The 27,923-nt window shown below is 39.9% G+C and overlaps 1 protein-coding gene across 1 annotated transcript in view; it reads right to left on the minus strand.

Annotated features, from left to right (window-relative positions):
* Positions 1-27,551, minus strand: part of LOC149180475 (uncharacterized) — a 73,834-nt gene extending 46,283 nt beyond the window's left edge. The window contains exon 1 of the mRNA XM_089413885.1: positions 27,136-27,551. Within this exon, the coding sequence (XP_089270011.1) occupies positions 27,136-27,357 (222 nt within the window). The 5' untranslated portion in view covers positions 27,358-27,551. The remainder of the gene's footprint in view (positions 1-27,135) is intronic.
* Between the last annotated feature and the right edge of the window lie 372 nt (positions 27,552-27,923).

Genomic DNA, 27,923 nt, shown 5'->3' on the forward strand with positions numbered 1-27,923 from the left:
CCACTACCTACAAGAGGCTACTACCTCGAATTTCTTCTGCAAGCTACAACTTGCAAGGAAGCTCCGATTTCCTTTTCTACCGGCTACAACGTGCTCTTTTTTAGGCTACCACCTGAAAGGCGACTATGATCCCCTATCAAAATACAAATTGATTTTATTGGTTACCTAGTCTTTGTCTCTGTTTTGAACTCAATTTCTGCTCTCTATTCAACTGCTTATCCTTTCTGCTTCTCTTTCTCAAATCTGCTCCACTTCTTCTCCTCTTTCTCTATCTCTCCTTACCAGGTTGATTATGAACTCTTTCAAACAATATTCAGTTCTCTAACCTTCATATCATTCAATGCATCTTTTTATTGCTGACTGTTTGTATTCCATGTAGGAATTCAAATTGAAGAGTTATCGCTTGTTCTTCTAAGGTTGTTCACAATCTACCTTTTCATTTCCAAATATGAAACTTAGTTTAAGGCAAATGAATTTTGTAATATTAAAAAGAGCTAATATAATATAAGGCAACAACAATGATTGCATTATATGATTAGAAACGTAAATTTAGCATATAATATTCAATGAAAATATCAAGTTCTCTAGACTTTGTTCTCCAGCTCTCATGTGCCATGTATTTAATTTGTTTATAAAATATGCATTGTATCATTGGATCAACCTTCATTTTATCAGCTTCACACACCATTGTAATGTCTTGAACAAGGACTAGTCTTACACATCTGCCTTTCAATGTACATTAATCAACCTTTGCATATCAATGAACAATCAACAATAGTCAACCTTTGCACATCACATTGCTCTAGTTAGCCTTGAGCCTTCATGCACATCACAATCATTAAACATGTATTCAATTTACATCAACATAACACTTTGCAACATCAAACATGTAATCAATTTATATCAACATAATAGTTGCCATCAACATAACCCATGACCATTTGACATCAATGCCAATATTGGCAACATCCCCAACGACTTAGGAGACATATGGGGGAGTTCCGCTAGCCTAATAAAGTTCTTGTAGGCTGAGGAGGGGAAAAAAACTAAGGGAACATGATTTGACTAGAAAAAATATTATGTGCTAAAGTGGTAAAAACGGGGACGCGTCTTAGGTTAATGAAAAATCACTTTAATTTATAAAGTGAAAAAGCCACTAAAGTGACTTTATAAAAATAAAAGGGTAAAATGGTGGCAAAAGTGATGAATAGGTTATAAAAAGGGGTAAATGAGGAGTCTCTCTTCATTCTAGTCTTTTACTATTTGAGAAAAAAGAATTTTGGAGAGTTTTTGGATAAGAGTCTAGGGTTTTGGAAATCTTACTTGCTAGTTGCTACTTTCAGTGTTGAGACCATACACCCTAGCTAGTGTAGAGAGTGGAATCATTCAAATTTCGTCACTATGCTTCATTGAAGAAGATTTGGGGAAGAAATTGGAGGTAATAGTGTTATTAGTTGATTTTATCCTCTAATCTTGAGTTTTATATATATCTATTTGCAGGAGGAGTTTGCTGGAGATGAAGGGCCAAGGATGAACCATATTCTTGCAAACCCAAGTGTATATTCTTTTGTGGGCTGAGATTCCAAGTTTGAGATTATTTGAGGGCCGAGTTCATTCTGCAAGAGAGGGTTGAGTTTATTAGAGAGTAAAGGGGCCGCGTTTGCTTGTATTCTAGTCGAGTCACACTGTTGGAAGGGGCCGCGTTTTGCTTGTATTCTAGTCGAGTCACACTGTCAGAAGGGGCCGAGTCTTATCAATGAAGAGGATGAGTTGCCTGGTCTTTTCCTTGGCCGAAATCACCTCAATATTCAGGTCGAGTTTCTTAATCCACGAGTTGGGTATCTTTGTGGACAAAGGGCTGTGTATTATATACTCAAGGAGGGTCGAGTTTTGGTAACAGTGTGTCAAGTTTGTAGTTGTCAAGTGTTGGGCGTGACATTTCTTTAGGGGAGGTCGATATCAATCTTCAAAAGGCAGAGTACCTTCCATTGTTGGTCATGGGCACTGTGCGAAGGAATCCTTGAGTTTTGTGGGCTAAGTTGACTCAAGAGGAGTGTATGAAGAGTCTATGCATATCGGTTTAACTCGAGCTTATTTGGTGGCTGTAGTAGAGGGAAATACACAGAAATGAAGGGGTCATCCACCTGTAGATTACACTACTGAAGTTACACCAGAGGCTAAACATTATACTGGAGATTATCTTGCTGGATTGTACACCAGGTTCCACTTTTTTTTGAGCACTGTAATCCTTGTTATTTTTGTGAAGGAATGATAATGTTTGTTTGAGATATCACCATGATCGATGTATGTATTTATGAGTTGTGGATTTTTGAAGTAAAGGGTTGCTTTCATATTTCTGTTGTGAACCATTTTGGGTCATTTATATGTAATTTGTGTATTGTTTTGAATTAAATGCGTAAAGGGTGCTCCTACAACCAATAGCATATAAACCAATGTTGCACTAATCGTTGTCGGGATAATTTCGGCGCGAGGAAAAAATCGGTAATAATTGGGAAAAAATCGTTTGGTACAAAAATATTCATTTTTTTTCAATTTTTTTAATATCTAAACCATCTACAACATAAAATAAATACATTGACACATAAATATGATAAAAGAACTAATATATAAGATGTTTAATATCATTTCTAGTACTAAAATCACACATAACAGTGAATCATGTCCTGAATAGTAAGTGCTGACTCCTGAGTCCCAACTCAGCGTCAAAATATCAACAAAAAATATAATAACGTATCTTATGAGTCATAATGTCATATACAATGAAATGAACAAAATAACTAAAGTCTAAAACTATTGATTTCCTCTGCCCCTTTTGCGAGAAAATGCCATAGCTTTCCCTTTCCCTCTAGATGTAGATGCTGATGCTGGTGGAATTGGCAGTGGAGTCTGTTATGCTCTAGAACCTGAAGAACTAGGAGTAGGAGCTATAGGAGGTAGACCATGTCCTCTACCGGTGGCAGGGGTAGCCCAGGCAGGTGGTGTCACCTCCTCCTCCTCCTCCTCCTCCCCGTCCACTACATCCTGCACTAACCAATCATCAGTAGACTCCATGAGAGGCCTCTCGGACTCAACCCTCCATGCAACAGTGATGTCAATCCCATCCAATGAGATGGCCTCCATATCAGGTGTCCTCTCAACTTGCCTCACTCACAATCGAAGATTGTAGTAGACGTAGACCATGTCATTAAGTTGCTGGGACTCCAACTTGTACAAAGATCATGAAATAATAATTATAAAAAAAAATATTGTTTGATGAATTCAAAAATTTATTTAGAAATTTGCAATATTTTAAATTTTTAAGTGCTAACCTATTGCGCTTCTTGTTGTGTATTTTTTCAAATACACTCCAGTTGTGCTCACATCCTGAGGAGCTACATGTTTGGCTGAGGATCCGAATGGCAAGCTTTTGCAGAAGGGGTACCCTGGCACCATGCATTCTCCACCATGCATCTATAACAAAATTACAAATAAAATTTTAAATAAACATAAGAAAAAAATGGAATTTGAAGAGACAATGAAATTTGAAACAAACTAAAAAATACCTGGCATTTTAATCGTCCTATCACTCACAGTGATCTCAAAGCCAAATGTGCCACCTACTATCCTATATGTCTCAATTTCTTTAGATATTTCTGTACGTTCTGCTAGAGATCACACCATCCTCTGGACACAGGTTAAGAATCCATCCATGATCTCAGCATCAAATATGAACCCACATGCATAAGAAAATGCGGGGTTTAGGCAAATCCCAACAACATGAATGGGACGATGGAGTGTGTTGTTCCATCGTTCATCAATCACTCCCCATAGGAGGAGTTGTTTTTGAAACCTCTCATCTCCCTTATCATCATAGTAGGCCCGAATGGATTCTTTCGCCCTGTCCATGGCTTCATACAAATAGTCCATTACGGGCTTCTCACCATCAACTAACCGAAGAACATTTACCAAAGGTTCAGTAACGGCGCACACCTCCTGCACTCCCGCCCAAAAGTCTTCTTGGTATGAAACTAGTCTGCATATGGAATCTCCCTCTGGTTTGCGGCTCATTGGCAAAGCATGCCACTCCTTTGAAAGAAACATTCTCTTCACATCCCACATAGAATTCAAGAGAGATTGAAGAGATATGAAACTGGTGGCAAACCATGTAATGGCGGGGCGCACCAACTCTTTGTTGTTGGTGAATCTTCTCATCAAGCTAAGCACAGATGTATGGTTATATATAAATTTTGTAATGCTTTTGGATGACTCAACAATAATTTTTCCTATGTCCTCCAACATCAAACCAATACAGTGTGCAGTGCAAGGTGTCCAAAATAAAGTAGGATGCCTGTCCATAAGCATCCTGCCAGCAACAACATAATTTGTAGCATTGTCCGTTATGACTTGGACAACATTTTTTTGCACCCACCTTCAAAATAAACACATCTAGCAAATCACATAAAGTTTTTGCATCTTTGATTTGTGCAGATGCATCAACAAATTTGATAAACATAGTTCCCTTGGGACAACTAACCAAGAAGTTTATAAGGGTTCTCCCCTTTTGGTCAGTCCAACAATCTGACATCACAGTGCAACCTATTTGTGCCCATGATTCCCTAAAATCCTCCAATCTTTTGGTGCAGTCAAACTTTTCATTTTGAAGAATCCGGCCTCTCATGTCATGATAAGAACGGATTTTGTACCTTGGGCCAACAGTTGTAATAGCATCAAGAGTAGGCTGGAAAAATGGATTATTTCTTACAATGTTGAAAGGAATATCACTCCAAAGGAGAAATTTTGCCAGCAATTTGTCAGCTTGTTCTTTTTCAGTTTTTTTTAGCATTGAACTGATAGATCGCTGTGAACCAGGTGAGGTTCAAGGAACAAAAAATGATGAGGCAGCTATCGGGTTGGTTGATGCTGCAATAGAACCACTGCCACTTCCTTGTTCAGTTGAATTTCTTAGTTGCCTCTTCATTTCTTGTTTGGCCTCTCTAGTTTGGTCTAAAGTTTCCAATGCTTTCATGGCTCTTTGGATGAGTTCAGGATTTGTATTTGAGCAAGGCCCTACATCAAATCCAGGGATTTGTGCAATGTGATACTTCAATCTGTGCACCCCTCCGGACATATGGTGCCCACACAACTTGCAAGACAAGTTTATTCTATCATTCGGAGCAGCAGGTTCATCAAATTCCCATAAAGGGTCCAATTTTCTTAGCATGTTTGATTTTGAATTTTGAAGTTGAAAACTTGAATGGTGTTTTGGTGAACCTATGGGAAATTAAGGATTACAATTTAGTATTTACAAGTTACAAACTTACAATTTAGTATTTTACTATTTACATTTTACAAAAACTAAAAGAAAATTACATACAATTTAAGAAACCCCATTCCAAACCCAACCAAAAAAACAAAAAAAAAATACATTGGACAAATGTCAAAAACCCCATGGGCCCATTCCAAACCCAACCAAAAAAACTAAAAAAAAATTACATTGGCCAAACCCCATTCGAAACCCAACCAAAAACATGAAAAAAAACAAAAACAAAGTTACAAATCAATGAAAACACAAAACTATGGTGCCCATACTGGTTTTAGACTCTCCTCCTTAGCTCACTCTTCGATTTAAGCCTCCAGGTAGTTGATTTAGCTCCAAAATCTCCAAGCCTCTATTTCTCCAACTCTCCAAACTCCACCGTGCCCTCTGCTGTTGAAATGAACTAAAAAAAATCGTGTTTTTCCTAATAAACACGCGCTGCCCGACGCCTCAACGATTTTTTCGAAAAAATCGGCCAAAAAAATCCCGATTTTTACCCCCAATTTAATCGCTAATTTGAAAAAATCGCGATAATACGATATTATCGCAATTTTTTGCCGCTTTGTGCAACAGTGATATAAACTATTTGACGAAACGACACACTGAAAGCCAAGACAAAACTTAAAATTTTTTGGTGAAAGATTTAAGGTGTTCCTAGGGGGGTATCTTATAGTGGTATCGGAGCATGTTTTTGGACAACTGTGAGGTTTAAGGGGTAGCTTGTAACCACAATTGATGAGTTTTGAACATCACCAATACGTTGCTTATAAAAGGCAGTGCAGGAAGAGGAAAATCTTGAAGTAGGAGAGGCAGAAGAACCACTTGAGAAGGGTAAAACAATCATGGGTGACAAAGAGAATCAAGAGTTTAACAACTTACTTAGTGTCCTGTTACCCACTATTTTGTGGGTGATATCCCTAGATTTTTTCTTTTTTTCTAGATGGTCCTCAACTGGTAGTGAGCAGCCCCTTATAGCCACCAGCTAGCATGTTGTGCCATTTCTCTGCCACCTGTGCCAACCATGTGGTCCCTCAACCATCTGTCATGGTCGTATGTTTGAAGGTGGGCCTCCCAAACCTAAAGGTATGCCTTGTCATTTGGTAATTGAGTATTGTAGTTTACTTATCATGGAAACTTTTGGGCATGGATTAATGGGGGGATTTGGTGGAAGTAGTGGGCTAGGTCTATGCTCTTTTGCCCTAGACCTCTTTTGGATGTTAACTTTGGACCCTAGTTCCTTGGGATCTCTTTTATTGAATTTGGGCTTTAGGGATGGTACTTCATGGGAAACCCTGATTGTGGTTGCGTGGTCTCACTCGCTCATCCACATATATCACTCCCCTTTCGCTCATTATAACCCCATTCATCATTCCTCCCACCTGGGTCCATATTCTTCCACTGGGTCCACATAGGGTTAGCCTTCCCCTTCCCCTTTCCCACACCTTGGGTGGGGCCTTGAATGATGCCCTAGAGGTTGATGCAGCGAAAAAGAAAAGTAAAAGAATAATTGGCCACATTCAACAGGAAAATGTACCACAAAATGCAAAAGATGGCCAAAACAAACACACTTAGCACGTGGGCAAAAGCCAATACATGAGTTCTACCCCATTATCATGGCCATCACCCTGGTTCCTGCAAGCCCTAGATGAGCTTCCTTTATCATTCAGGAACCCAAAATTGTCCCAACCCCGAGTGGGCAATGAACCGCCCTACCCTAAAGGGGGTATCCACCACTATACCGTACACATCATGCTCTTATACCTTGAGCCCCGAACAATTAATCAAAGAAAAATCATAAAAGGCAAAAGGCATATAAAAAATGGTGGAAAAATCAACGCTGGGGCACTTCATGTACCATGATTGCTCCCTCCTATACATTATATACCTAGGTATAGGCTTCTCTTTTGCTAGCTACCCTAGTACCCTAACATGTGGCTCAGGGCTGCCCTTTTTCATCCCCTACTCCATTCATCTCTTTATCACATGCCACCACCCTTTGAAGGATGTACTTTGGACATACTATCCCCTTTAAAGGTAGAAACCGCCTAATAGGATACTTGGTTAATTCCATTTGGAGCTTGGAGACATTAGCACATGCCAAAGCCCACTATGGAAGGGCACACCATTATGAAGTGCCCACCTATTGTCCATGGTTTGTAAACTCTTTAACTCGATTTCCTTTGATGATTTCTTGTATTGGAAGGCTAGGGGACACATTGGATCTTATGTGGGATTGCAGATGGTCTCCATTTTGGGTTTGGTCTCCCTATACGGTGTCCTAACCCTCCCGAGGGCTACATTGGCACATGTAGGCTGTGTGTTGAGAGCCATGGACCTCCACAACAGTAGACAACACTCCATGGATCCCCAAAGATGTTTAGAGATTGCAAAAGATTCACCTATTGGACAAGGAAGATGCACTTGGTCCACCATGCCCAACTAGTCCCACAGATGTACCATACACTTGGTAGATGACCTAGGACTTGTATGCTAATGTGGCATCACTTACACCATCATCTGAGCCCTTACATATGGTCTACAAGCATCTTTGACTTACTTGGAGGCCCATGATGTTACTTGTGTGCCCTCACACCCATTGGGAGCACCACATGTTTATTATTTGGAGAACAAGGGGCCAACCGCTTGTCCACTACTTTTGGGTGTCGTATTCATTGTTGTGGCACTTTTGGACTTCATCAGGTCTCGTAGAAGGCTCAACGACATGCATTATTGATCATTTGACCTCTTGAGAGGCTTATTCTTTTGTTTATGAGCTAGTTTGGTGGGCTTGTCACCAAAAGTTAGTTGTTTTGTACATTATTTTAGGGGCTAATGTAGGACCAAGTAGCTAAATCAAACTCATTAGAAGTGTATAAATAGAAGTGATGAGGATTCATTTTAGCATCATCACTTGAACTTGGAACTAGTATCTCTTTAGATATTTTCGCTATCCTTCTTGGAGGACAAATTTTTGGAGCATGGAATAAATTTCGATGTTTGGATAATTTTCATATGTCTTGGAACTTCTTGATGGCAAGTCTTTTTGGATGGTTGGATATATTCTTATACATGTAAATACATTTTAATGCTATTCTTTCTTTCTAATTTTGTCACATACATTGTTGCTAGGATTTCACTATACTAGGGCTTATTTGCTGCATCTCTTATGCGCAGTTGTGGAAATTTTGTTTCTGGATAGTGAATGCTTCATGTATGGGCCATGTATAAAGAATGAATGTTCCTAGGGATGTTTCATTACTGAAATTCATCTTGACAAGCCATTTACCTTGCAAAATGAAGTATAAAGTCTTTGAAGCTGCTTTGCTGCTACCCTAGTGCCAAGCGAAGTTGTATTTGAGTCCTCCTTGACCTAGAAAATTTGAAGGTCCATAGTCATAATTCTACTTGGCTCCAATATCCCCAAAGGATTAGGCACTAGTCCAACCAAAGGTGATCACCTTAAATCTATTTTCCTTCTCCCCTTTTTTCTTCTCTAGCTCTAGTCCTCTAGGTCACCTGGGACATCAATTATCTCACGATCTAGCCATCCAAATACTTTGATTTTTGGTCCACAATTGCACTGGTGTGTTCTCAAGAAACCCTCCAAATTTCATGAGATTTCAACGGTGGGATCTTGATGTTGGAAATAATACTGAGAGGGGGGGTGAATCAGTATTATCAAATCAGATACTTTTCATTTTTCATACTCAGATTTATATACGCAGCTTCAGTTCAGTATATCCGCGTATATACGCGACTATGTTAAATGCAACTAGCGTACATACAGTAATCTTATGATTCAGTTAGCTTATCTTCAGTAATTGCATCAGAACATTATTAACCATATTAACAGTAAACAGGTGCAGTAAAACAGAACAGATCATCACACGTAAGAAGCACACATGAACACCATGATATAAGGTGGAAACCCAATGTGGGTGAAAACCACCTGCTGCCATTCGTCTCTTTCTTCCTCTAATAAGAAACTTCTTTTACAATGTACTGGTGCAGTCCTTTACCAGTACGCAGGTTGCAACCTGCAGAGGGCTACAACCCTCTCTCGTTTTCCAGCTTCTTCTGGAAGGGAGCTACAACCCCCTTGGCTCTTGCACTAGCCAAGATACTAGTACGTAGGTGCTGACCTACAGAAGGCTACAACCTTCTTTTCTTCCAGGGACCACGTTTCATACATTTTCAGACTGGATCCATGAGTACAAAACAATCACTGCTGCAATACAATCATCAACTTATACTTGCATCATAAATCTCTAAATTACCCAATATTGAATCACTGGAACCCTGTCATCAAAAACACAGAACACGAACCAAAGCCCAGAACTCTGCAACAACCACTAGAATCAACAGCAACTTGAAACACCAAATCTCATAATGCATACGCTACTTGACTATATCAAAACCGTGTGTATATGCGCTTTCACCAGAGACAACCCGTGTACAGATCTAAAGATAATTACTTATACCTTCGCTGTCATATCCAACCCGTGCCAAGCATCACAAACCCACAACCAGCAATACTAGATCTTCCCACTTCGTCAGATATCCATTCCTTGCTTCCACTTTGCCTAATGATCTTCTCCTTATATAGGTTAGGCTTCTCTCAATACCATGGTCCAAAACCATGTAGGAACAATACCATGGACCCAATACTTGGGATCAACACTTCTGACGAGATACCATGGTCCACAACCATAGGTTCAAGTACCGAAGACTAAATACCACGGACCAAAACATAAGTTCTCCCATATGTACGCGCTTTTCCTTGCGTGAAAGTGCGTGTATACACATACGCGTCTTCGGAACGTATAACCCGCGTGTATACACGGCTTTGTCACAATGAACCTGCGTATATCTCTCTCTTGACCTGCTGTACTAAGATCTGTCCTCTGATTAAATTGCCATTACCTGTATCAACCTCTGAGTGAGTTGCCATCAAGGACAACACTTGTATCATAATGCCAACAATCTCCCCCTTTGGACTTGATGGCAACCATCACACCAAGTCACTCTCCCCCTTTGACATCAAGGGCAAAGGGCAGACCAAGAAGTTCTTTCCCTCTGCTGTTCATACTCCCCCTGAGTACCTGTTGAAATCTCTGATTGGGCTCCCCTTTGTATATGCCAGATTGTATCAATCCATCCATGCTCCCCCTGAGCAGATGCAAGTTCTAAGACCAACAATCCATTCAAGACCATGATAGTCATTAGCCACCTATCATACATCATATATGATCTGCACCATAAGCATCAGCATCCAAACCTGCAATACCATTCGATCAAACAGTAAGATGTATCATTAAACTTCATCAACAACTTCTAACCATAATGCCAACAATGCATTATTTGAAGTATATGCTCCCCCTGAGCTTGTGCCAACCATTACATATCATGACCGAACCATTTCCTGAGTCTGTTCTGCTGCCTTTTCTTCTGATCTCCATATACGCGACTATGTAGCCTGTAACTCGCGTATATACACGACTTATCTTCATTATATTAGCGTATGCAAGATGGAATACTGAATTTCTTCACTTTCAGTTTCCCCTGTGTCTGTTATGTCAGCTAACTGAGTTATGTCACACCTTTCTGTCTCTAATTTTGTCTTCTTCAATTCCTAGAACTGTGATGATGTATGGTCCTCTTGTTTTGAATTTTGAAATTTGCTCCTGCATTCCCTTGCTTTATGTCCAAGTTTGTTGCATGTATAACATCTTACATATTTCATGTTCCTTCTATTGCATTCAATTGCTTTGTGTCCAAACACATTGCAAGCAAAACAATATCCTCTGAAATACCTGGAATGTGATGATCTTTTGTGATGGTCTTGAACCATTCTACTTCTACATCTGGCTGCAATATGTCCAAGATTATGACATACATAACATTCAACATTATTCAGTGGAGGAAATAATCGTCTATCACTTCTATAGTTAGGAGCAAATGATTTTCTTTGAGGAATTTCTTTCCTTGGCTGTTCCTTGTTGAGCATTTCAGATTTCTCATTAGAGTTTCTTGCCTCACCTTGTGAGCTAGATTCACCTTCAACAGATTCATAAAAGCCAAGACCAGTTTTGATAATAGGGGATCTTTGACTACCAAGAATGTCATCCAAAGTTGCAAATCGCAACAATTTATCCTTTTCTTCTAATTTACCTTTTAAGATATTTACCTCAACCTGATGTTGTTCTTCCTTTTCCAGATACTGTTTCCTTAGGTCTTCTTCAACTTTTCTTCCTTCTTCCACTTGCTGCTTTAATTTGATCACTTCATGTTCTTGTTCTTCAAGAGCTTCTCTGTTCTGCTTCTTTGATTTTTCAAGATCTTCTTTTAGAGAGAGGATCTTTGATTCGAGTTTCTGAATTGTTATGCTCTGAATTTTACTATATCCTGCAATTTCTCCCTTACCCTGGTTATTGACTCCAATTGTTCGTTTAATTTGGTAACTTCTTCAGTTTGTGCATCCTTCTTTTCATATGCCATGAGACTTCTAATGTCTTCACTATCATTGAATGAGTCATTACTTTTAACATGGGTATAATAGCTTCTATTACCTTCTTCAGACATCTTTCCTTTGTTATGAGGGCATCTAGCAGCGTAGTGACCAACTCTACCACATGAAAAGCATTTGAAAGGTAGCTTACCTTCGAACCGTCCAGTTCCCCGTTCAAGATTCTTGACAAAATTTACCTCATCTTCTTCTTCTGACATGTATCCTGATGCTTCAAATGCGGCTTCTGATGGTCCCTCTTTTCTCATCTCAAAAGCAGTTAAGATTCCGTGAAGTTGTGACATGGTGATTTTCTGCAGATTCTCCTTTTCTTCTATGGCAGACACTTTGGAATCAAATTTAGCAGACAGGGATCTCAAAACCTTTTCAACTAAGACAACTTCCTTAAATTCTTCACCCAAATTCCTCATACAATTTACAATCTCATCCATACGCAGGAAGTAATTAGCTATGCTTTCATTACTATGTATCTTAAGATTTTCATACCGGATTCCGAGAGTTTGAAGCTTTGCTCTTTTTACCTGTTCATCTCCTTCGTAGCTTAGAATGATTTTGTCCCATATTTCCTTAGCTGATTTGAAATGCATGACCTTCATAAATTCTGATTGTGTCAAACTTCCCAATAAGACAGTAACAACTTTGGCATTGAGCTCATATTGCTTTCTCTCTGTTGCATCTGTAGGAATTGCTGATGGATATTTGTATCCTCCTTCCACGATTCCCCAAACTTCTGCTCCAAGCGATTGTAGATATGCCGTGGTTCTTATCTTCCAGTGGGTAAAGTTGTTCCTGTCAAAGATTGGTGGCCTGATGTGTGCCTCTCTTTCTAGATTAGCCATTTTGATGGATCTTTCCTTCAAGCGATCAAGCTTCTTCTAAAGGACCTGCTTTGATACCAATTGTTGGAAATAATACTGAGAGGGGGGGGGGGGGGGGTGAATCAGTATTATCAAATCAGATACTTTTCATTTTTCATACTCAGATTTATATACGCAGCTTCAGTTCAGTATATCCGCGTATATACAGTAATCTTATGATTCAGTTAGCTTATCTTCAGTAATTGCATCAGAACATTATTAACCATATTAACAGTAAACAGGTGCAGTAAAACAGAACAGATCATCACACATAAGGAGCACACATGAACACCATGATATAAGGTGGAAACCCAATGTGGGTGAAAACCACCTGCTGCAATTCGTCTCTTTCTTCCTTTAATAAGAAACTTCTTTTACAATGTACTGCTGCAGTCCTTTACCAGTACGCAGGTTGCAACCTGCAGAGGGCTACAACCCTCTCTTGTTTTCTAGATTCTTCTGGAAGGGAGATACAACCCCCTTAGCTCTTGCACTAGCCAAGATACTAGTACGTAGGTGCTGACCTGCAGAAGGCTACAACCTTCTTTTCTTCCAGGGACCACATTTCATACATTTTCAGACTGGATCCATAAGTACAAAACAATCACTGCTGCAATACAATCATCAACTTATACTTGCATCATAAATCTCGAAATCACCCAATACTGAATCACTGAAACCCTGTCATCAAAAACACAGAACACGAACCAGAGCCCAGAACTCTGCAACAACCACTAGAATCAACAACAACTTGAAACACCAAATCTCATAATGCATACGCTACTTGACTATATCAAAACCGCGTGTATACGCGCTTTCACCAGAGACAACCGCGTACAGATCTAAAGATAATTACTTATACCTTCGCTGTCATATCCAACCCATGCCAAGCATCACAAACCCACAACCAGCAATACTAGATCTTCCCACTTCGTCAGATATCCATTCCTTGCTTCCACTTTGCCTAATGATCTTCTCCTTATATAGGTTAGGCTTCTCTCAATACCATGGTCCAAAACCATGTAGGAACAATACCATGGACCCAATACTTGGGATCAACACTTCTGACGAGATACCATGGTCCACAACCATAGGTTCAAGTACCGAAGACTAAATACCACGGACCAAAACATAAGTTCTCCTATATGTACGCGCTTTTCCTTGCGTGAAAGTGCGTGTATACGCATACGCGTCTTCGGAACGTATAACCCGCGTGTATACGCAGCTTTGTCACAATGAACCTGCGTATATCTCTCTCTTGACCTGCTATACTAAGATCTGTCCTCTGATTAAGTTGCCATTACCTGTATCAACCTCTGAGTGAGTTTCCATCAAGGACAACACTTGTATCATAATGCCAACACTTGAGATATCACAAGCCCTAGCTCAAAGACCAATTCTTGCCCTTGGTTTCCCTTAGGCTACAAACCTCACTGGGATCCTTGCATTGCCATTCAATGAAATTTCATTCCTTGATCACTCTCCCCTCCCTAATTAGGTCAAGCATATCATTGGTTGCTAAATCCTACCCCCTTGACCTAACCTGGGGTTCACTTGGTCTTGTGTGATCCCATAACTTTTGGAAGGTGATTCTTCAAAGACCTTTTGGAAACAAAGTCTTCATAAGGATTTTTAGGACTATGTCCCTCCTTAAGAAGTTTCATTCCAAAAACTAGCCCTTAGGACCCTTTTAGCTCTTCTTAGAGAGCCTTTCATCTTGCCTCTTGGGCAAGCAAGCCATATTTTGAGCCTCTCTTATGAATAGGCCTCTTCAGGAATCACTCTTTTCCCTTTATTGACCCATTTATCTAGGTGATTCCCTTCATATCGGGTCTCCTCGCATTGGTAAAAGTACGTAAGTAGGGAACTTTAGTTGAGGTGACAGTGGGCTATTGCTCCATTGTTTCCCTTGACCTAGCAGTTGCCCCTCTAGGATCCCCTTCTAGGACCCCTGCTAGTTTGAGCAGTAACATTTCGGCGCCTTTGTCGGGGACGCAACATGTGTTTTGTTCCCCATACGACATATTGACATAACATTATTGGTGACTCCATTGGAAGAACAATGCCCTAGTTCTTCATTGAACTTTAAGGTCAATGCTTGTAGGGTGAAATAAGCATTTTTCTAGGCATATTTAAATTCACCCTAGCGACTCCTGCATATTTTTCATGTATATCTCAAATAGGTTGTCTTTCTCTGATAAAATTTCCACTTTGGACATTGCTAGCATCCCTGGGTACCCTAATCATGTCACGGGAAGGATGGTACGTGGGGTGCCCATGTTTGATGGTGATCCAGTCTCCACATTTGACCACATAGAAAGATTTAATGCACATGCTTCAAGAGAGGAGGTTGTTCACCAAGATGTCCTTATGTTGTTCATGGGATCTCTGAGTGGTCATAACTCATGGCTGCATGATCATGAACCTAAGAGCATCTCATCTATTGAGGAGTTCATTGATGGTTTTCTTAGGCATTTTCAAGTATGCCCCACATTAACTATCCAAGAGGAGCCTTCATTGACCATCATCAAGACATTGAGAATCTAAGTTGAGCAAGAAGACGAGTCCTACTTGGGTCCACATGACGAAAATGATGATTTTGAGAACACATATGTTGGGAAGGACGAAGTTGAGACTAACCTTACCTTTTTCAAGGATATTACTCCTGATGACTCTCCTTTCGAGAACCTCAAGGAAGGTGATCCCATTTGCCCCTTAGAAGATGATATTGGAGATTACTTCCATATTGAAAAGGAGAAATGGGAAATTGTTGGTCCTCAATTTGATTGTGCTCCCATTTATGACACCGACAAGGAGGATGAGGCTGAAATTGGTCTTCCCTTTCTCTCGGGTATTATTTATGATGACATATCGATTGATGCCCTTGGGAAGGAGAAATTTAATTTTCCCTTGCATAAGGAGGGGCAGTTGGAAGTGATCACCTTTTATGAAAGACCCAATCTATGATAATAAGGAAATTGATAAGGCTCCTCCTTATGATTCTATATTCAAATCACTTGAGCCTTTAGATTATGATTTTGGGGAAGAGAAACCTATTGGATATAACAATCCACCGTCCCCTTTGCCTTCTTCCCTTGTTCATCATTTTGAGAGGGATTCCCACGCTTGTTCTCATATGATCTCAAGTGACCTTGATCCTTTCCCCTTTCTGAGTATAGTGTTAAGAAAGAACTACTCATTGAATATTCTTTATCTCCTTGGGTGCCCCCTCAGGATCATGATCAATCTATAACCTCCCCTTTCCAGTGTGATCATCATAGGGAAACCTACTTGTGTCTCTCCATCTCATTAGTCTCCTGTTCCTACTAATCATAACCCTATAGAGGCCATAAAATATGACATAAATAATAAGGACCATCATATGCTCGAGGTTGCCATCCATCAAGGGTTTATGGGCCTAATCATTGACATCTCTATATTTTGGTTGGAAGAGAGGATCTCATAGACTAGATTACATCCTTTTCTTACCTTTTCTCATACCATCATCCATGTGTGGGCATTCTATTTTCCTACCTCTCATTGGCCTTGTCATCCATATGATTCTGTCCACATTCGCTTTTGCATTTCGTACATGAGTAATCATATAGGTTGGCATATTTATATTGATTTGATGATATGTTGGTTACATTGGATTTATGATTACACTTATTATTAGTTTTGTACCATATGCACAAACTGCTTCCTTTGCTTCTAAGTGTCTTATTTGATCAACAATTGAGTATTATTCTCCTATCTTAACAATTTATTTGTCTTCTATTAAATTATTAACGACAAATAGAGAATAAACCACACTGCAATTCTTCACCAAATAAAATACGTTGCGGAAATAAAATAGAAACCGAGAAATAGATGCACACACACAATAAAAATGACATCGATATTTTGGACTAAACGTCCCTAGAAAAACCTTGAAGGGAAAACCGGTGCAACAAATGAGGGTTTATTTTGTTATGCAACAATTTGAGAGATTTACAACTGGATGCCCAACTAGCTATCCTCTGGAAATAAAGTGGAGAAATATCTGGAGATAAAATATCTCCTTCTGTAATCAACTTGACCTCCCTTTGCCTGCTCACGCTTCCTGCATTGGCTAACTGAAATGCGCACTGCTAGCTGAAGGGAAATTTGTATAGCCTAGAATCTAATTCTGGATGAGCCATTCTTCCTCTCACTGCCTCTGCAGTGAATTCACTCCACATTCTGGAACTGGATCTGGCCTCCAACAACTGAACAAACCCTTTTCCGACAACTCATATTGGGATTTCTGGCTATTCACACTAGTTGTAGCGGCCCTCCCTGTAGATGATTTGACCTCCCTTCTCTTACCACTCTAACACTGGAAAATCATTGGGAAACTCTCCAGAATCCTGCTCTTCCCAAATCTCTGTTGCCTTCTCTTTTGATGCTCTTTCCTTTGCTCAAACTGTGTCCTCACTGAAAACTACGAACTGGGTAGCTCGATCTACCTTGCTCACAATGATCACACTGATGCTATCTCCAAGCCCTTCGACCTGCTCTTATAATCTCTCATTGGAGTCTCAACGACCATGATTTAATCTCCATCAACAACTAAGATCAATTAGATTTCATCAATAGAAGTCTCTAGAGCAATCTCGAACATCTTTAATTAATTAACTTTAATTTACCACTTTTCCCAAGTTAGACTTAGGAAATATTTTAATTATGGAAAATTAATTTAATTAAGGTGTTTCCCAAGCTTATCTTGCGAAACCTTTTATGGGTTTTGGAGATCTCATGTTCCTTAGCCTCTTAGCATCATCTGAGACTAAAACACATGTCCGATGCTACCATATCCATAAAAAAATAGCAAAGCGTACCTCAGTAGCATTGAGTTCAGCTGAGCAAGAGTATATTGCGGCCAGTCTAGCTTGTTGTGAAGCCATTTGGCTTCGCAAGCTACTCACAATATTGTTTGGTTAGAAGCTTGAGTTGATAATGATCCACTACGATAATCAAAGTTGTATCAAACTCTTGGAGAATCTAGTGTTTAACGACAGGTCAAAGCACATTGAGATCAAATACCACTTCATCAGCAATAGGGTGCTGAAGGGAGCAGTCAAGCTCCACTATATTCCTATGGAGGAGTGGTTGGCAGACATTTTCACCAAGCCCTTGGTGAAGAGAAAATTCATCTTCTTTCGAGACAAGCTTGGAGTGGTGGCGAATGCCTTCCTCGCTAAGAGAGAGTGTTAATGTTTGTAGCTTAGATAGATATTTCCATGAGGGTTTCTACTTATGGAAATAATCATTGAATGTATCTTATGTTTTTTTTCCAGAAGTTCACTTTATTAATTAATTAATAAAGTGAACGTCTTTATATTAAAGTGACTTTTAATTAATAAAGTGACTAAAGTGGGTCACTTAATGATTTAATTAAAAGAGTAACTGATCTTGTGGTTAGATCTTAATTGTCAAAGATTAGGTTTTTGGCTCATGTCAAAGTTATAGAAGACAAAGATTGCAAAGGTCAAAGACATGTAGAGAGCATTCATTTCACAAGTCACACAAGTGAAGGAGAAAATCAGAGATTTTCCATCTATTAGCAAGGAGTTTATACAACTTCCATCTCCCTCTTCTGTCTAATACATGATCTTGCATTCACTATGGGGTTTATGTATATGGATATCTATTTCTAGACTTGGAAAGGGTGAATTGTTTCAAATTACAACTCTTTGTCTCTTAGATCTTTGATCTTGTGAACATTTGAAGAAAAAATTGTATCTATCTATCAAACTTTTCTTTGTAATAATCTTTAGGCAAGTGATCTACCTGATAACCCATTGCCATTTTCTTATTGTTCAAAGTCAAAGACACTTTCATTCAATGAAATTCACGAGACCCTGTAATATCCCGAACGAGATATTTTGCAGAAAACTAATTCAACCAAAATTTCTCCGTAAAATTACCATTCAATTTACAGAAGATTGCCATGTAAAATAGAACAAGAGAATGCATGCAATTCAATCATACAATGAGTAGAAATAATCTCAACTTTTATTATAGTATATAAACTAGGGTTTTACATGCTGAAATAACAAAATAGTTGATATAGAACTGGCCTCAAAGGTCTGCTCCAATGCTGCACAGGCCCTCCACCAAAATCGAACTGAACTGCCACTGCTAAGCTCTCATGTAAATTCTGGACTAATTCACCAAGGGGAGATGGGTACTCGCGCAATCTCACTAAATCCACTGAGGGTTTTTGTCCTGGGGCTGCCAAAGAAGTAGAGAACCGGGTTCCCAACCTCTCAAACAAGAATAAATATCAAATCCAAGATGTCTTTTAATGACCTCCTCCTCCTCTTTTTATAGATTTGATGGACCCCTCTAGAACCTCCCATTTTATTATTATTTTATTCACTGAGCACTTTCCCTCTTTTATTTCATTAAAATATTCTTTTTATTGTGGGAAAAGGGTAAATTGGCCACCATGCCTCCTCGGGTCACTGAAAATCACTTCTAACCATCCCATCCTGTAGATCTTCTCGTTCTGGTTCCAACGAGCTATTACACTAAGGTGTTTTGTCAAATATTCCTCTCGGAATGCCACCTTAAGCGTAATTAATTGAGTTAGGCCCAATAATAACCTTGTTTTTTGAAAGTTGTCAGAATGCAACAGAACGAAAGGAAAGCAGTGCAGATGATGGAATATGCCAAGCAAATGCCATCGGACCCCATAGAAACCCCTCAAAACCCCATGACCATCTCCAAAATCCCCTGGGCCTGCTGATGAAGTAAACCTGCACCTGTGCCCTCTCTGCGTCCAACCTTGAAAGTCCATCCTGACCATGCCATGAGGAACACCAGAAAAAAGAACATTACAAGTCTTCCCGCCCCAAGATTTCTTTCCCTCAAGCAATCCAAACCTGTGGACTAGTTTAGTTGCCCAATGCAACTGAGGCCCAATGCTTGAATCCCATACAAGCCACTGGGTGATACTATGCCTCTGTGTCAACCCACCATGAACGCATCCCTCAATGTCCGGATCCTAGACCAATCTCTGACTGAACCTGTCATCAACAAATCCTCCTAGATTCCAATGCCACCAAGAACAAGTATCAAGGCTCCATGGCTCCCACTGTGCAGTAACTCCAACCATGAGTGCTGCTCCATGGTTGATCCACCGCGTCACTGAAAATCACTTCTAACCGTCCCATCCTGTAGATCTTCTCATTTCGGTTCCAACGAGCTATTACACAAAGGTGTTCTGCCAAATATTCCTCTCAAAATGCCACCTTAAGCGTAATTAATTGAGTTAGGCCTGATAATAACCTTGTTTTTTGATAGTTGTTGGAATGCAACGAAACGAAAGGAAAGCAGTGCGGATGATGGAATATGCCAAGTGAATGCCATCAGACCCCATAGAAACTCCTCAAAACCCCATGACCATTTCCAAAATCCCCTGGGCCCGCTGATGAAGTAAACCTGCACCTGTGACCTATTTGCCTCCAACCCTGAAAGTCCATCTTGACCATGCCATGAGAAACACCAGAAAAAGGAACATTAGAAGTCCTCCCGCCCCAAGATTGCTTTCCCTCAAGCAATCCAAACTTGTGGACTAGTCTAGTGGCCCAATGCAACTGAGGCCCAATGCAACTGAGGCCCAATGCCTGAATCCCATACAAACCACTAGGTGATACTATGCCTCTGCGTCAACCCACCATGAACAAAACCCTTAATGCCTGGATCCTAGACCAATCTCTGACCGAACCTATCATCAACAAATCCTCCTGGATTCTAATGCCACCAAGAACAAGTATCAAGGCTCCATGGCTCCCACTGTGCAATAACTCCAACCATGAGTGTTGCTCCATCGACCGCGTACCAACTCATCACCTATCTCCAACCCAACCCTTGACATAGACCAAGGTCAATCTCACCATGCTGATGCTGTACTGAAATATTGTTGAGTGGCCAACCTACATCCTGCAATATAATGCTCCTCACTAAAAACGATACTCCATCAATAGGGTACCAGTTCATGATTTCTCACTAATCCAATGCATGGACACCTAAGGAACAAGTCTACTAGGTTTATATGGGTCCCTGGTCAACTGATGATGCTATGCTTGGTCAACCAATACGATTTATCTAAGGAAACTTGCCCTTCTCTCTATAATAGGTAAAAATGGGCAAGATGTGTTGCAGGCCCTGTCTATGTACTCTTGGAGAGCGCTGCGACCTAGAGAAACTGCAACTCTACTAGCTGCCACTGCACCTATCTGCACCTCATCAATGGGTGGGCCCAAAGATTCTCGCCTATCTGACTAGAAACTCCACGCTCCTCCCATCTTACCAACCTCTTGCAAAACTATCCTATCAGACTTTCGTACCTCCCGAGGACGAGTGTCTGCAAATACTGCCACCCTGCTAGCTGTCTGTACATCTGCGTACTCCTCATCAACGACTGACCCCAAGGGTGGCTGCACATCCATCACAGGCTCAATATGAACCTCCAACTGGCTCTCCCCAAAAGGCTCATCATGCATATTGTAGACATCCTCCTCCTCAGCTGACTCAAGCTCCACCATATGCTACTCATTTTGAATCATCGCTAGTGACTCATCATCCTGAATGTCTTCCATAGGGTCCACTGACTGCTCATCATACACACCGGAATATAAATCCGGCTTGCTGTCAACAACTCCACATGACTCATGCTCCTCAGAGGCATCCTTGTATGAACCCATGGACTTGTCCAAAGAAGAATCCTCACCCTGAAAGTTAGAAGGAATCTCCTCCTGCTCTACCTCTGTCATCTCCTCAGTGTCACTCAAGCATGAGTGGTTAGGTCCCCAAGGTCCCTTGCAGATGAAGCAAAGTCCCTTCCTCCTCAGCTCATTCTTGTTGAATGATCCACCAAACCCGAGCAACTCCTCCCTAGTCAACTATCTTCTGAACAACCCAATGTTCTGCTCAACTAGCCTTTTGGCTAGTTCATAAGCAACAGTGAGACCAACTGCTCTCTCCTCTAAACATACAACAATTGACACTGCAACTCCCGACAAATGGCATCAAAGACTCTTATACATGATGATAAAATGGATTGCATGTGTGCTATGACTGTGTCAGGATGATGTTTCCTAATGTTGAAGAAACATTGGAACATCTGCAGGATAAGATCATCACACTCGAGATCAAACATGATTTCATAAGTCCTAGTCATGGCCATAATTTCCAAAACCTAAAGCTTCTTTCCAAATGTAGGACCCATGGAGTTATCCAAGTCTCGTAAGGTTTTTACCATCGGCTTAAAGACTCTCTTCAAAACATCATCATTGTAAGGAGCTATAGGGGTGGTTAGCATCATGATGCTACTAAGACAAGAGGCAACTGGAAGTGTGACCCCTTCACATGGGTACTCCAAGAGTTTGCTCGTGTTAAAGTTAGCATGGCGGGTTTCAATGCCCACATCAACTTCTTCCCCTTTAACTGGTCTATCCTGGAAAGGAATTCGCGTAGTTCTTGTAGTTTGAAAAGGACTTTCCATGTGACCCTCATGCATTTTAAATCTGTCCCAAGTGCAAGGATTTTGTGTCCTATTTCCAGCCCCTTCTGCACCTCCTTTTGCTGTTCTTTATGAAGAATGGCATAAACCCCCTTTGAGAAGGGTCTGATGTTTGTTGCTGCTAGTTTATTAAGGGAGTTTAAGAAGGTTTGATCCATGTTTAGTCCAATGGCCCTCTGATTTCTTCAATTTGCAGAGATGCCTTGAAATTTCTGAGTTTCAATGGATATCTTTAGTGAGTAGTTCTCAAACGTGTAAGGTACACTGCTTGTGGGTATTGTTTTCTTGTTTGTTTGATTTTTAAGCATAGATATACCATTCACAATTATAAACCAGACTTTAACCAACAATTGATATCTTAATTCTAAACTCAAAAAGTTAACACGACTACTCATAAAACCTTACATCAGTGATATTTTGAACTAGACATAACATTCTCCTTATCATATTAAGAAAGATGCACAACATAAAATATAAGATGGAACCTGGTGTTGAGTAGCAGCCAAATGTGCCTTCAAACTTTTGAAGAGATACACGAGTAAGGGAGACACTCTCCAACAACGACAAAATATATCAGTGTTTCATGTGAATATGTGCATATACAGTCCCCCACATGTTTGAAGAAACTAGTAGTATGTACAACTTGGAGTAAATACGATCCTTAACAGAAATAAGCCTGACCTAGAATTCAACCCCTGATCAAAAGACAAATCCGACCCTTTCTTGACGGCTCCTTATGTAATTAATTGTAGCCTAGTCATGTATCGACCTTCTTTGACCCAACGAGTCTTCAACACCTCTGTGATAACCCACTCGGCCAACCAATGAGGAATAAACTTGACTCTGTATGGGTCATAGTCTACTTTTCTCCCAACCTCACTCAGGTGTATCATGTAACAAATTGCTTGTAAGGGAAGTTTGATAAATGATCTGGATTGTTATGCTAGGTGGCCAAAAGATTCAACATATAATCGTTGCCCCAACTGCCTTGTACTTCTTAAGCATCGCTAGCCAGAATACCAAATCACAGTCACCTTTATTTTATTTTATTTAGAGAGTCTTTCACAAGCCTGACAATAAAGTTGACTTTATCGATCAAAGTTTGTTGCCAGTCTCAGATGTTTGATCGCTGGGATCTGCTACAAATGCGATTGGTCACTGATTGTACGCACATCGCAGATCATAGGCAGTTGCAATTGTCACGTGTGCTTAAGACGACTCGACCCTCTCCCACAGGAGGCACGAATCATCCACAAATTTGTTGTCCTGGAAAAATACGCAGTTGAGTATCCATCACCCACTTCAACTATCAGCGTTGGTAGCAACGTGTCTTGGGCACAATTAAATCAGAATTGTGAGCTCCTCCCTAATCAATGCGGCTTTGCGACAATAAAGATTGTTCGACTACTTGGTTGGGCCAATTAAGGATGCGGTTATGGTGTGCAGAGCTCGACTGGTCTTGAATTAGAAATCTACCCTGCATACAATCCAATATCGGGCTTTAATCTGACTTATCTCTACCAAATGAAATTCTGGATTATGAATTCCTCCCGACATACAAAACTACCCACCATTTGACAATTCTGGAATGCAATTTTGAATAGTTCAGCCCTCGATGCTCCACCAACAACCATAGATCATCCCTTACGCGACAAAGCTTTACAACATTTGATTTGTGTAAGAACTTGGCATCACTGTGTTCATTTCGCTGCATGCACACAATCAAACCATGTACTTTCCATCTTTGTGTCTAGGCCTGTCTTCAATTGCATCGCACCAGAACCTTTGATCTTGCCCATTGTTGTAGTTGATCATGTAACTATCTTCGCGCTATCAACCATACCCAATGACTTTTTATGCACAACAAAATGGGTTACAAAATTTCCGATTGCTGGACTGATAACCCATAAATATTTTGCAAATCGTTTCAATCCAGTGCTTTCTCACAGTGGCGGAAACTGGTAGGACAATGGAAAAATTCAACGTATGCATTGACCACTGAAACGTAAACCGAATCCTTGAAATTTGATCAAGCACGCGTGATCAATGACTTTCGACACTTTACGTAGCTCGGATCAGTGCGATCAACAGTGGGTTGGCTCATGGCCCACCCATTCATAAAACTTTGACTTTTAAGTTGATTTCAATGATACTAATATGAATTCGTCCCCTCAACTGAAAAAAAGAATCAATCTCCCACTTATAGATCTTTAGCCTTCCAGATTTGGGATAGAAGATAAATCTTGGAGTCGTGCAAATCAATCACCATAAAGGAGCAATCTGGTCTTACTTCAAAATATTCTCGCAAATAGGGATTAAACCCTAGATTACCAGCAAAAACAACCCACAAATCTATGTTTTGCAACCGACCCTTAGGCTGGCAAGAAAACCAATTCTGATACCACTATAATATCTCAAACAAGATATTTTGCAGATTTTGTAAAAAACTAATTCAACCAAAATTTCTCCATAAAGTTACCATTCAATTTACAGAAGATTGCCATGTAAAATAGAACAAGAGAATGCATGAATTTTAATCATACAATGAGGAAAAATAATCTCATCTTTTATTATAATATATAAACTGGGGTTTTACACGCTGAAATAACAAAATAGATGATATAGCTGTGATAGAATTGGCCTCAAGGATCTGTTCTAATGCTGCACAGGCGCTCCAAAACTGAACTGAACTGCCACTGCTAAGCTCTCTTGTGAATTCTGGATGAATTGACTAAGGCGAGATGAGTACTCCCCTAATCCCACTAAATCACTTGAGAGTTTCCGTCTTGGGGCTACCAAGGAATTAAAGAACCGAGTTCCCAACCTCTCATACAAGAAGAAATATCAAATCCAAGAGGTTCTCTAATGGCCTCTTTGTCCTCTTTTTATAGATTTGATGGACCCCTCTAAAACCTCCCATTTTATTATTATTTTAATCATTGAACACTTTTCCCTCTTTTATTTCATTAAAATATTCTTTTCAATGCGGGAAAAGGGTAAATTGGCCACCATGCCTCTTTGGATCACTGAAAATCACTTCTAACCATCCCATCCTGTAGATCTTCTCATTCTGGTTCCAATGAGCTATTACACTAAGGTGTTCTGTCAAATATTCCTCTCGGAATGCCACCTTAAGCGTAATTAATTGAGTTAAGCCCGATAATAATCCCATTTTTCGAAAGTTGTCAGAATGCAACGGAACAAAAGGAAAGTGGTGCGGATGATGGAATACGCCAAGCTAATGCCATTAGACCCCATAGAAACTCCTCAAAACCCCATGAACATCTCCAAAAGCCCCTGGGCCTGCTGATGAAGTAACCCTGCTACCTGTGACCTGTCTACCTCCAACCCTGAAAGTCCATCCTGACCATGCCAAGAGGAACACCAGAGAAAGGAACATTACAAACCTTGATTCCAAGGTTGAGTTTGACTTAGAGGCATTCTTAAAACCCGTTAGGTAGAAACTAGTCCTTCGTTCTTTGACTCTATCTTGTATTAAAATAAGGCAAACACAACATCAAGGAGATTATTTTCATTTGAGGGTTGAGACCCATCTTTCTAAACAAGAGACATAATTGGTTTGCCGAGCTCAATAAAATTGAGGTACAATGATAATCCTTTCCTTGTTTAATGAAAGAAGAAAAACATAGACATTTCCATGAGGCTTTGTGGAGACATATGATGTGTGGTGATATTGGCATCTTTGTCATTATAAAGGCATAGAAACCCTCATTCTTCCAATTGAAATCATGCACCCAAAAAGAGCTTGAGATAGTGAAAAATCATGGTTTCTAGGATAGCCCCTTAAATTAGCAAACACATCCCCTTAAATATGGAATCTTATAAATTAATAGAATTGGCCTACAACAAAGTAAACCATATAAAATTAGAGATAAAACAATATATATATACACAAAGCTATGTAGCATTGGGGCTGTGGTTCTCAATCTTGTTTTTAGTATAAAAGATTTATGTGATCTTAGTGAGGGGCAAAGGTACAACCTTCCTTTCGAAAGAGATTTTCATTGTTGTTGATTGTGTGTTGATTTCTCGCCCAACAAGCCATTACCCAATACCCATAACATCTCTGCAATACCTATAAACTCTCCTTACTCTACACATCCTCTCTTCCCCACTGGCCAAACCTCCCTAAATCATTGTTAATTAAAAAAATGCTTTCGGTTACCGTGGCCAAATACCCATAAATCATTGTCAATTAAAAAATATTTTTTCCCTTAATCTGAAACAATATATTGCCTTATTTTTCCATAATTTTTTAAGGGATATATTGCCTTATTTTTCCATAATTTTTTAAGGGATATATTGCCTTATTTTTCCACAATTTAAAAGCCTCCCTTATGAATAAACATGATAAACGTATTGGCTGACCAGTAAAACACCGGATCAAAGTAAGTCAAAGAAATATTCTCTGATTGAACTGCAAGGTCATGAAGCTCCATGTCCATGAAGCTCCATGTCTCTGCTATCCTATGGACGAGTAAAACACTGGATCAAAGTAAGTCAAAGAAATATTCTCTGATTGAACTGCAAGGTTATGAAGCTCCATGTCTCTGCTATCCTATGGGCACAATTGTTACTTGACCTCAACCAAATTACACATCTCAAGAGTGGAAAGACGCAAAAACATTCACAAATCACGAGGGTCCTTAATTCTTTCATTTGTAAGAAACTCAAAATGGAGCTGAAAAATAAGACTTATATGCAACAAGAGTGTGGACACACATACAGGATATAGGAAATACTAATCTAACTGGAATTTAACGAAATCTCTGAAACATGTGAGGAAGTTACGAAGAATCCAGTGCTATATCCTAGAATAAAGCAAAAAATAAGACTTGATGGGTATGAAGGCAATAATACTAACATGCGGGAAGAATGGATGGTCGTCGACGTCCTCATCATCTTTAGTATCCTTGGGCTTTGTACGCAGATGACCTGTAACTGTTGAGTACTCATGGCGAGCATCTGGTAAAGGAGAAGAGGAAGTAGTTGGGACATTAACATTATTGCTTCTTGGCCTAGTTGGCGACCGCGGAGGAGAAACTACAGACTTTTCTATTTGATCTTTGCTGCTACACGTTCCCATTTTCTCGTCAGAGAAACAAGCGAGCTTATTAAGAAGAAAACAGTGATACCCACTTTTGTAGATGCCTGAATAAACATTACAAAGCTGATGAAATGTTCATGCAGTACAGAACTCATACACCGAAAAGCATTCAGGAATGAGGTTCGATTGTTGAAGGGAAAGAGTCGGAAGATGCGTGATTAATGAAACTACAAACAAACAAACGAAATCTACAAACAAACAAAATCACCGTCAGAAGTGGGTCTCAGTAGAAGACCGTCCTGACCGACCAACACACTGTGATTGACCACATCCTTCTCGGTCATTTTCCCACTTGAAAAGCTGGTACGACCACTGGTAACTTTGATTAACATGAATTTATATCTTTCCATAGATTCTAGAGTTCCGTTTTACTCCCGCCAATTTTTCCTTAAAAATATTCTATGATCGTTTTATTTAGCTGGAATTTGTGGGCTAGAGAGACCCTAAATTGTACGTTTACACCCAGAATCGAGTGTGTAGGGATGAAATTAGTTGTCCAAACCAACCTGTTTTCTTTGTGCTGAGCTTTACTATGCAAGAATATT

This window comes from Pinus tabuliformis, chromosome 3_2 (genome assembly GCF_031772625.1).
Source record: "Pinus tabuliformis cultivar Carrire ecotype Pingquan chromosome 3_2, CPIR1, whole genome shotgun sequence".
NCBI classification, from domain to species: Eukaryota; Viridiplantae; Streptophyta; class Pinopsida; order Pinales; family Pinaceae; genus Pinus; species Pinus tabuliformis.